At 31.5% G+C, this 12,476-nt stretch overlaps 1 protein-coding gene across 1 annotated transcript; it reads right to left on the bottom strand.

Annotated features, from left to right (window-relative positions):
• Positions 1 to 6,332: 6,332 nt before the first annotated feature.
• On the bottom strand, positions 6,333 to 7,576 carry LOC138341924 (uncharacterized). Its single transcript, XM_069294109.1, has 2 exons — positions 7,399 to 7,576; positions 6,333 to 6,808 (listed from the first exon to the last, which is right to left on the bottom strand). The coding sequence occupies exons 1-2, from the start codon at positions 7,574 to 7,576 to the stop codon at positions 6,333 to 6,335; spliced, it is 654 nt and encodes a 217-aa protein (XP_069150210.1).
• Between the last annotated feature and the right edge of the window lie 4,900 nt (positions 7,577 to 12,476).

Below are 12,476 nucleotides of genomic sequence, written 5' to 3'. Positions count from 1 at the left end.
CGCTACTCATCCTCTAGCTACAGCCCTAGTGGCTGGCTCAGATGCACCCTGTCCCACCGGTGCTGGTGTTGGCGCGGTTGTTGCTCTAGTTCTAACCATTTGCGAAATAGAGTGAAGATGGTCAGATACCAATTTGTATCACCTAGATACCAATTGGACCCAAGTAATAGCACGAAAGAAAGAAAGAAAGAAGGGAATTTTCCTAAAGTCTTATAGCCTCTCAAAGAAAAGTAAAAGCGTCCCCCTACCGTTCCTTATGATTCTACTAGACTCGTTCTTGTGTGATGAGACCAACAAACCTAATGCTCTGATACCAAGTTTGTCACGACCCAAATCGGGTCGCGACTGGCACCCACACTTACCCTCCTATGTGAGCGAACCAACCAATCCAAACCTTAACATTTCAATATAATATCAACAGAAAGTAATGCGGAAGACTTAAACTCATTAATAAAACCCAATTTAATAACTTTTAAAAAATCAACAACTATTATTATTCCCAAAACCTGGAAGTCATCATCACAAGAACATCTACTTCAAATTACTAAAGCTAAGAGTATCTAAGAAACAAAACATAAATAATAGCTAGTCTATGCCACAACTTCAAGGCATCAAGACATGAAGAAGAAGATCCAGCCCAAGCTAGAAGCTTTAGCTCACCCTGAAATCTGGTGTGACGAAGACTGGCTAGAGTTGCGGTTGAGTTGAAAATGACGGTACGTTTGCTGCACTCCACAATTTACAAAGAAAACAAATACAAGTAGGGGTCAGTACAAACACAAGTACTGAGTATGTATCATCGGCCAACTAAAAATAGAAGACAGTATATATCATGTAACATCATAAAATCAACTAATATCCTTAGCATGCAGCATTTACAATTACCATAACCCTTGGTTACAACACCAAGCACATCAATGATGACTCACGCCTCCTCATCATACTCATTTGCGAATTGGTTTCATTAGATTGAGTATATTAGCATCTTTCAAGATTCATTATCTTTATTCCTCTCGTGTTGGTACATGACACTCCGCTCCTCATATACTATCCTGGTGTCGGAACGTGACACTCCGATCCTCATTCTATCCTGGTGTCGGAACGTGACACCCGATCCATATACTATCCTGGTGTCGGAACGTGACACTCCGATCCTCATATACTATCCTGGTACCGGAACATGGCACCCGATCCATATACTATGCTGGTGTCGGAATGTGACACTCCGATTCTCATATACTACCCTGGTACCGGAACGTGGAACCCGATCCCCTAATCTCACTATTTTCATTCATCAAGCCTTCTTTTACACTAAGGCATCATCATTAACAAATTAGATTAGGGTTTCTCAAGATTTAGGATTCAGTAGCTTCGTCATGCTTATTTTATCACAATTACATAATCACATTCGTGCAAGCATACAATTAAGCATATAGAAGGGTTTACAATACTACCCATACATATCATTCGCTATTAAGAGTTTACTACGAATAGTATAAAAACCATAACCTACCTCCACTGAAGAATTTGATCAAGCAAGCAATTTCCCAAAGCTTTGTCCTCTTCTTTCTCTTGATCGTACGTTTCTCCCTCTCTTTCTGTTCTTTTCTTTTTCTTATTCAAACCCTCTTTCTTTTACCCTAATTAGCATATAATTAAGTATAAAAAATCACAATAGTAACCAACTAATTAACTCAAGGTTACCTCTTTTAACCCTCAAATAGTTAAATTATTAACATTAACCCACTAAATTTATAATTATAGAGGGAATAGTCCAAAATGTCCCCTAAAACCTTTAAAGAAATCCGACTCCGCCTGGGATTACGCAGCCTGTGACGAGCCGTCGTGCCTGCGACGGTCCGTCCTGTCATTCCGTTACGAAGTTCAGAGAGTCGATTCCAGTATCCAATTTTCAGAATTTCTAAGTGTTTTGAAACGAGACCCCCTCGACAGTCCGTCGTGCCATGACGGTCCGTCGTGGGTTCCGTTGTCTCAGCCCGTTTTTCCATAGATAAAATCTGCTGCTCAAACGACTAAACTGGTCGTTACATGACTTCCAGATTTTAGGAATAATAAGTATTAAATTTTAGAAGTTATTTATTGGTTATATTAATGAGCTTTAAGTCTTCCGCATTATATTCTGTTTATTATGGTTGAAATGTTGGGGTTTAGATTGGTTGGTTCGCTCACATAGTAGGATAAGTGTGGGTGCCACTCGCGGCTCGTTTTGTGTCGTGACAAGAAATGTTACAGTTATGGATTACTAAGTACAGTATATAAATATGACGAAGAAGAAATCACTTGAATACCAGAGTTATACAAAGCATTTATTACATATGAAAGAGTTACAAAAGGAAACTTATATTATATTAAGTTTTATACAGCACCAGCATAAATATTATATGAGGAGGTAAAATCTCCAATTCATGTTATTAAGATAGGATTAACAAAAGATATGATCATACCAGAAGATATTGGAAATCAGAATGAAATACCAAAGATAGAAATACCAAGTTTTTATGCCAATAAAAGAATAGTTGGTATATCAACTATCATACAAGAATTAGCAAAATATTATTTAAATGAAAATGTCATATGGAGCTATTACGCTAGAGATCAAGTTATGATATATTCAAACTCAAGGGAATTAAGAAGAGCAGATATGGATGAAGTTCAGCGATGGATTACATCATTACTAAAGCCAGAGGAACAACATACAACATGAGCATTAAAGAAAGAATTTATTTCAGAAGACTTATTAATTAGATATTGTAAACTTATTGGACACAAATACCCAGACCACAAATATTCCAAATGCAATGGAGAAGATAACGTTATACCAGATGTTGATTTGGAATAAAGATGAAGATATAAGAATGCAAAATAAGATAAGGATGAATAAAAAGAGTTATAGTAGACAAAGAAAAATGACGACAAAGACAAAGGAAGAAAAAGACATAAAGATAATATAAACAAAAAAAGTGGCAGACAAAGGGATAGATATCTTTGAAAAATGTAAAAATAAAAGATAAGATTCCTTTGTATAGTAAATAACTTTTACTTTTTGAAAGGCCAATGTGTATTGCCGGCCATTTATAAAGTTTTGTTTAAAAAGTCGTAAAGTATACAGTAGGCGCACTTATGTACAGGTTTAAAATTTAGTTTATAGAGATTGCCAAATTGTAAATGAAAGACATGCAATGCCAAACAAAAGTTTAAGTTAATAAAAACCCTTTCAAAATAGATATAAACTAAGTTAAAAATGGAGAAATCCGAAATCAAGTCAGATATTTTAGATAGCATGGAAAATCAAGAGACAAAGGTATATTGTTTAACAATTATGCAGAACTGATTTCATATATTCCTAAATATCATATATATGATTGATTAAATTTATGTTAGTTAATATATACTAGAAATATTTGAATCATGAATTCTAGTTTGCTAGTAAACGGGAAACAGGGAGAAAACTGCTAGACTGTGCCATCCCACAGTGGAAATCGGTAGGCGAGGGATGTCGTTAGGGGAGTACACAAGGTTGAGGCGCTGATAATCAGTAATTATCCGCTAATGTACGATGCTAGTAGTGACCGGAAAACATTTTAACGATACTCTAGTGTATAATAAACTAATATTAATTTAATTGAATTATGATATGATAGGAAGGAATAATTGAAAACAAACCTACATAAATAAATAAACATGATTACAATGTATGATGAAATAAAAAGCTATAAAACATTGATCTTATATATACTTAAAGATATAGAAATGTTGACATGAAAAGAATTATATGCGAAAAAATATTTGATCATGATGTAGAAGATATATTAAATTAATAATGGTATGAAATAGATTTACAAGAATTAGATATAGAAAGAATAGACATATACGATTTAGAAATAGATTCAAATTAAAATGAACCATGACTATTTAGAATATTGGATAGAAACTATGAAAAACATAAGATTATTAAAACAATTAATGCAAGAAAATTTATACATGTACCAAAGAACCCAAGATATGTTATACATAGAATAAATAATAAATAATATTAGAGAAATATTTAGATTAGAACAATTATCAAGAGAACTTTATGATAAAATATATTTTATATTATAAAATATGTATCTTACTCTATGATGAATTCCGCACCCCCAACATTGGTATCAGAGCCATGAAAGATGAAAAGAAGAAAACTAAACAAATTATATCCAAAATATAAACTTAATATTACAAAAACTAATAACAAAGAATTAGTAGAAATTATAGATATTATTTCCAAATTAGAATATAAATATATTAAATATTTAAAAATACGATGAATAATGAATATAAACAAGAACTTAATAAAATAATTATGGCAAAAAGAAAAGAATTAAGATATAGACAAAATAGACTAAATAGTAATATATTTGTATGACTTTCTGAAAAATAAGGATAATATTTTCTAATCTAGGAAGAAGATATAAGAAAATAGGTGACAATTTAAGTTTAATGTTAGAAAAAGAAAGAGTAAAATTAGAAGATAGTTTAACTGCTATGGCGAGGATAGACCAAAAAGAAAATTGACGGAATGTACTTGCCATAAATGTGGAAAATTAGGACATATAGCTAAAGATTGTAAATTACCTAGAAATCCAAAGAGGAAACAGATATCAGAAATAATTATGGAAAATGAAAAATACACACAAATAGAATATGTCGATTATGATTTAGAAAGTGAAGATAATATATATGAAATATCAGAAAATGAAATAGATAATGACATAGAATTAGAATCAGATAATGAATTTTATAATATAAATGACTGAAGCAGATATACAAATAATAAATAAAGAAGAATGTCAAGATGAAGAAACTATAGAACAAAAAGTAATATTTGATAATAGTATATTTGAACAAATAAAAGAAAAAGAATTAGATCTAAGTGTAGAAAAAATATTAGGAGTACCAAAAATAAAAAAATTTGTTTAAAAGACAAAAAGAAGAATATTATGTAGTAAGCCAAAGAGAACATATCATAGATTGTAAGTATACCAAAGGAAAAGCTAAAATACCAATAATAAATAAGAGAATAATTAATAAAGAAATTCAAGAAATAAATGCAAAAAACCCAATTAAATATGTACATTAAGGAGGAACTGAAATATTAATAAAAGCATGTTTTACAGAAGGAATGGATACACCTATAGAAATATATTTAGCAGAGATAGAATTATACAACCCATAGAGAAAGTGTAACGACCTGTTTAGTCATTTAGAACAGCAGATTTTACTTCAGAAAAAACAGGCTGAGGCGACGGACCCCACGACAGACCGTCATGGGCACGACGGACCGTTGCAGGGTCTCGTTTCAAAACACTTAGAAAATCTGAAATTGGGTACTGAAAATCGACTCTCTGAACTTCGTGACGGAATGGCAGGACAGCCGTCACAGAGTCTTCAGTGGAAATCCAGTCTCTGAACCTTGCGACGACCTACAGGACGGACTGTCGTAGGCACGACGGGCCGTCGCAGGTTGCGTAATCTCAGTCTGGGTCGGATTTCCTTAATTGTTTTGGGGGACGTTTTTGACTATTCCTACTTTAATTATAAAGTTAGTGGGTTAATGTTAATAAGTCTAATTACTTGGGGGTTAAAAGAGGTAACCTTAAGTTAATTAGTGGGTTATTATTGTCATCTTTTATACTTAATTATATGCTAATTAGGGTTAAAGGAACAGTGTTTGAATAAAGAAAATAGAAAGAACAAAGAAAAAGAGAGAGAGTCGAACGAGAAAGAAGAAGAACAAAGCTTTGGGAAATTGCTTGCATGATCACTAATCTTCGGTGGAGGTAGGTTATGGTTTCTCTTACGATATTCGTAGAAAACTCTTAATAGCGAATGATATGTATTGATAATATTGTAAACCCTGCTATGTCCTTAATTGTATGCTTGCATGAATGTAATTATATAATTCTGATTGTATAAGCATGGTGAAGTTATTGAATCCCAAATCTTGCCAAAACCCTAATCTCTTTGTTAATGATGAAACATTGGTAAAAAAGAAGGCGTGCGCCTACTGTATACTTTACGACTTTTTAAACAAAACTTTACAAATGGCCGGCAATACACATTGGCCTTTCAAAAAGTAAAAGTTATTTACTATACAAAGGAATCTTATCTTTTATTTTTACATTTTTCAAAGATATCTATCCCTTTGTCTGCCACTTTTTTTGTTTATATTATCTTTATGTCTTTCTTCCTTTGTCTTTGTCGTCATTTTTCTTTGTCTACTATAACTCTTTTTATTCATCCTTATCTTATTTTGCATTCATATATCTTCATCTTTATTCCAAATCAACATCTGGTATAACGTTATCTTCTCCATTGCATTTGGAACATTTGTGGTCTGGGTATTTGTGTCCAATAAGTTTACAATATCTAATTAATAAGTCTTCTGAAATAAATTCTTTCTTTAATGCTTGTGTTGTATGTTGTTCCTCTGGCTTTAGTAATGATGAAATCCATCGCTGAACTTCATCCATATCTGCTATTCTTAATTCCCTTGAGCTTGAATATATCATAACTTGATCTCTAGCGTAATAGCTCCATATGGCATTTTCAGTTAAATAATTATTTGCTAATTCTTGTATAATAGTTGATATGCCAATTATTCTTTTATTGGCGTAAAAACCTGGTATTTCTATCTTTGGTATTTCATTCTGAGGTCCAATATCTTCTAGTATGATCAAATCTTTTGTTAATTTTATCTTAATAACTTGAATTGGAGATTTTACCTCCTCATATAATATTTCTGCTGGTGCTGTATAAAAGATAATATAAAATAAGTTTTCTTTTATAACTGTTTTATATGTAATAAATGTTTTGTATAACTCTTGTATTCCACTGATTTCTTCTCCGTCATATGTATATACTGTACTTAGTAATCCATAACTGTAACATTACTTAGCTAGATTAGCACTAGGTTTTGGTTGTGCTATATAAGTCTATTGTATCCTTGTAATTTTTGAGTTATATAGTCTTGACTTGGATCTTTGGTTTGGTTAGATCTGGAATTGAGATTTAAATAAGTTTGAATTCTATATATATTTTCAATGTAGGTTTGTGTAATATAATTGTATCTTTTCTTTTCACTCTGATTTTGTTTACTCACTGCATAGATAGAAGTTTTTGGTTCTATGGGTATTTGTTTTAGTGTATTTTGAATAAATGGTTTTGAAAATAACTGGTTTAAATTTATATTTCGTGATTTTTCACTTACTTTTCTGCTTGTATCTGCAGTTGTATTTATACAAACATTATGGGTTTTAGGGAGTTTCCCTCCTTTTATCTCTAGAACTTTACCGTCTTCCTATCGACGTAGCTCCGCATTTATATAGTCATGCTGCTGACTTATATTAGCTTTAGACTTCAGGTTATCTTCGTTAGTCTTTAGCTTTTGTATCTCATTGTCCATACTATCCACTCTAGTACAAAGTGTAGTAATGGCTTTGAGTAGCTTTTCAATTGTATCTTCGTCTTGGTTCTCAGTCTGAGTAGCTTTCTCTTGATAAGTAGTCTGCAACACCATTCTAATTAGTCTTTATCACTTCAATTGTAAATGTAAAGTTTAATATATTGAATACCAATCTTCTAATTTCTTTCGTTGTTACTGAATCTTGTATTTTTCTGGTTAACCACCATTTTATTTGTGTATTATATGTTCTTAGAATAAATTTGCTTTATACAATATATGGCTCAAATGCTAATAAACATTTGTATACTGAAAATAATTCTTTCCTATTTATTTCCCTTTTTATTTCCGTAATTGTATATGTGCCTGAATAACATCTACAGTGTTATTCTATATTATTATCATTATATTTATAATTTAATACTCCATAATTTTTTTCACTTGCATCAGTTTCTACTATATAAATAAATTTTTTATCTTCATTCGGAAAATATAATTTTGGTAATGTTTTACATAGTAATTTTATCTTTTGTATTTGTGTTTGATCTCTATTATCAAAGTGATATTCTACATCTTTCTTTAGTTTTTGTTGTAATGGTTTTAAATTTTCTGCTAATTTTGGATATATATTCTCTTGCTTGGTTAACTAATACTAAAAAGGATTTCTTTTTTGTATCTAATTGTTCATTCGAGGTTATTATTTTTTGTACTATATGCGTTTGCATTTTTGTTCCATTTTTATCTATTTGTATTCCTAGGAATTCTATTTGTTTATTCAATATTTCTGCTTTCTTTTTACTTAAACTTTTTCCTGAGTGTTGTATTATACGTATAAATTTTTCTAATAATCTTATGTGTTCATCTTGTGTTTTAGAATATAATAACATATCATCAATATATACTACACAATTTTCTAGTTGTTTAAAATAATTATCTATAAAATGTTGAAATCTACTTGGTGTATTTTATATCAAAATGGTAATACATTCCATTCATAAAATCCTTGTGGTATTGTGAATGCTGTAAATTTTTTAGATTCTTCTTCTAACTTTAAATGATACAATCCTGATTCACAATCAAATTTACTAAAGTAATTTTATCCTTATATTTGTCTTATCTTTAGTATTTTATTTGGTATTGGATAATTATATTTTTTAGTTTTTGCATTTAAATTTCTATAATCAATTACCATTCTACTTATTCCGCTTTTTTGTTCACTGTATTTATTAACAATAAATGCCGGACTTGTATGTTTACTATTACTTTCTTCTATATATCCATTTTTTAGTAATTCACTTATATGTATTTTAAATTCACTTAAATCATTAAAATTATATTTTTATGATTTTTGTGTTATTATACTATTTTCATCAATCAGTTCAATTTTAACTTTTGTTTTATGTTTTTTCCATCATTGTAAAGGATCTTTGTCATATATTAATTCTAATTTTTCTTGGATTATTCTTACTTTATCTAAGGAAAGTATAATAATTCTATTCTAGGGTCTTTTTCTTTTATATTTTCTAATTTTTGTGTAATTTTTTCACTGCCTTTAATCCATTCTGTTGTTGTTTTTCTTTTGTTACCTACTCTTCTTGCTGCTATCTTTTGTTTACATGGTGTTGAACCACTAGCGTGTTTTTGTTATTATATATAGATATAATTTTTCTAAAAATGGCATTCCTAATAACATATCCTTTGTTGTTAATTCAAAATTATATATTTCGTCTACAGTCAATATTTTGTCCTATATTTGTATTTTTATATTTTTTTCCCTGTACGTGATCATACTTCCTTCATTATTAAATCCTTTTACTATTATTGGTGTTTTTAATTTTTCCCTTTTTTCTTCTACTAAACAATTGTATTTTCATATATTAGCTTCTGCTCCTGAATATATCATTGGTGCATAATATCTGTTATATTATCCTTCTATTATTATCTTCGCGAGTATATATATATATATATATATATATATATATATATATATATATATTATATTAAAGTCCTTTTTATTATGACTTTTATTTTAATAATTTATCGTTAGTCGTTTATCCTCTATATTATTTGGTTTACTTGTTCTAGCCATTTTTTTCCTAATGTTACATTTTCTTTTCCTTGATATATTTTAAATTTTATTATCATTGCTATACCTCCAATTATTATTTCTTGTTCTGTTGTTTCTTCGATATTTATTAATACTTTTGGTAATTCTGAACATGAGTGTTCCGTAGTTATTATTTTATCTTCCATTACTAACTCTTTTGTAATATTTGTCACGCCCCAACCGGGTTGCGAATGACACCCACACTTACCCTCCTATGTGAGTGAACCAACCAATCTAACCTTAACATTTCAATATAATATAAACAGAAAGTAATGCGGAAGACTTAAACTCATTAAATAAAGACCAATTCATTAACTTCTAAAATTCAACATCTATTATTCCCCAAAATCTGGAAGTCATCATCACAAGAACGTATACGATCAAATGACTAAACTAAGAGTATTCTAAAAGCTAATAATACATAAGAAGCTAGTCCAATAAGTTTACAATATCTAATTAATAAGTCTTCTGAAATAAATTCTTTCTTTAATGCTCATGTTGTATGTTGTTCCTCTGGCTTTAGTAATGATGTAATCCATCGCTGAACTTCATCCATATCTGCTCTTCTTAATTCCCTTGAGTTTGAATATATCATAACTTGATCTCTAGCGTAATAGCTCCATATGACATTTTCATTTAAATAATATTTTGCTAATTCTTGTATGATAGTTGATATACCAATTATTCTTTTATTGGCATAAAAACATGGTATTTCTATCTTTGGTATTTCATTCTGATTTCCAATATCTTCTGGTATGATAAAATCTGCTGCTCAAACGACTAAACTGGTCGTTACATGACTTCCAGATTTTAGGAATAATAAGTATTAAATTTTAGAAGTTATTTATTGGTTATATTAATGAGCTTTAAGTCTTCCGCATTATATTCTGTTCATTATGGTTGAAATGTTGGGGTTTAGATTGGTTGGTTCGCTCACATAGTAGGATAAGTGTGGGTGCCACTCGCGCTTCGTTTTGGGTCGTGACAATAAATGTTACAGTTATGGATTACTAAGTACAGTATATAAATATGACGAAGAAGAAATCACTTGAATACCAGAGTTATACAAAGCATTTATTACATATGAAAGAGTTACAAAATGAAACTTATATTATATTAAGTTTTATACAGCACCAGCATAAATATTATATGAGGAGGTAAAATCTCCAATTCAAGTTATTAAGATAGGATTAACAAAAGATATGATCATACCAGAAGATATTGGAAATCAGAATGAAATACCAAAGATAGAAATACCAAGTTTTTATGCCAATAAAAGAATAATTGGTATATCAACTATCATAAAAGAATTAGCAAATTATTATTTAAATGAAAATGTCATATGGAGCTATTACGCTAGAGATCAAGTTATGATATATTCAAACTCAAGGGAATTAAGAAGAGCAGATATGGATGAAGTTCAGCGATGGATTACATCATTACTAAAGCCAGAGGAACAACATACAACATGAGCATTAAAGAAAGAATTTATTTCAGAAGACTTATTAATTAGATATTGTAAACTTATTGGACTAGCTTACCCCTTTTTCCAAACCGCATCACCCTTTTCATGGGCGAAACCTTCAGCAAGACTTGTTCACCCTCCATAAACTCCAAGTCTCTAACCTTCTGATCTGCATACTCCTTCTGTCTACTTTGAGCCGCTAGAAGCTTTTCTTGAATAGATTTCACCTTCTCCATTGAATCTCTCAGAAGATCAATACCCCAAGGTCTAACCTCGAACGCATCAAACCAACCAATGGGGGACCTACATATCCTACCATACAATGCTTCAAATGGAGCCATATCAATGCTCGAGTGATAGCTATTATTGTATGAAAATTCCGCTAAGGGTAAGAAGCTATCCCACTGACCACCAAATTCTATCACGCACGTACGAAGCATATCTTCCAACACTTGAATCGTTCGCTTAGACTGACCATCGGTCTGAGGATGGAACGCAGTACTAAGGTCCAACCTAGTACCCAATTCCGCATGCAATGTTTTCCAAAACTTAGAAGTAAACTGCGTACCTCTATCTGATATGATGGATAGTGGAACCCCATGCAATCGCACCACTTCCGAGATGTAAAGTTTGGCTAACTTCTCTGCATTGTAAGTCACCTTGACTAGAATGAAGTGAGCAGACTTAGTTAACCTATCAACAATTACCCAAATAGAATCAAACATTCCCAATGTCTTGGGAAGACCAACCACAAAGTCCATTGCAATTCTCTCCCACTTCCATTCAGGAATGGGCATTCTCTGAAGTGTTCCTCTGGGCCTTTGGTGTTCATACTTTACTTGTTGACAGTTTGGTGGACACTTGGCAATAAAGTCAACAATATCATGCTTCATTCTGCTCCACCAAAAGTGTTGTTTTAGGTCACGATACATCTTGGTTGCACCTGGATGTATAGAATACCTTGAACTATGAGCCTCTATAAGAATAGTGTTGATCAAATCATCGACGCGGGGTACACATACCCTTCCCTTGATTCTCAAAACACCTTCCTCATCGATTTGTGCTTCCTTAGCCTCTCTTCGCAATACCTTATCTTGAATTCTGCGCAGTTTCTCATCATCAGACTGTCTTCCCTTAATCTCGTCAAGAAAGGAAGATCTTGCCTCCACAGAAGCCAACAATCCTCCCTTCTCGTTTACTTCTAATCTCATCAAGTCATTGGCTAGAGTCTGAACCTCTCTAGAAAGTGGGCGTCTAGAAGCTTGCAAGTGAGCTAGACTTCCCATGCTTCCCGCCTTTCTACTTAAAGCATCCGCTACAACATTTGCCTTCCCCGGATGATACAAAATAGTGATGTTGTAGTCCTTCAGTAGTTCCATCCATCTCCTCTGTCTCAAGTTCAAATCTTTCTGAGTAAAGACATACTGTAGGCTACGATGATCCGT

The sequence above is a fragment of the Solanum lycopersicum genome, chromosome 1 (assembly GCF_036512215.1).
Source record: "Solanum lycopersicum chromosome 1, SLM_r2.1".
Classification (NCBI taxonomy): domain Eukaryota; kingdom Viridiplantae; phylum Streptophyta; class Magnoliopsida; order Solanales; family Solanaceae; genus Solanum; species Solanum lycopersicum.
The sequence above is the reverse complement of the archived record's forward strand: the minus strand, read 5'-3'. Positions and strand labels throughout refer to the sequence as shown.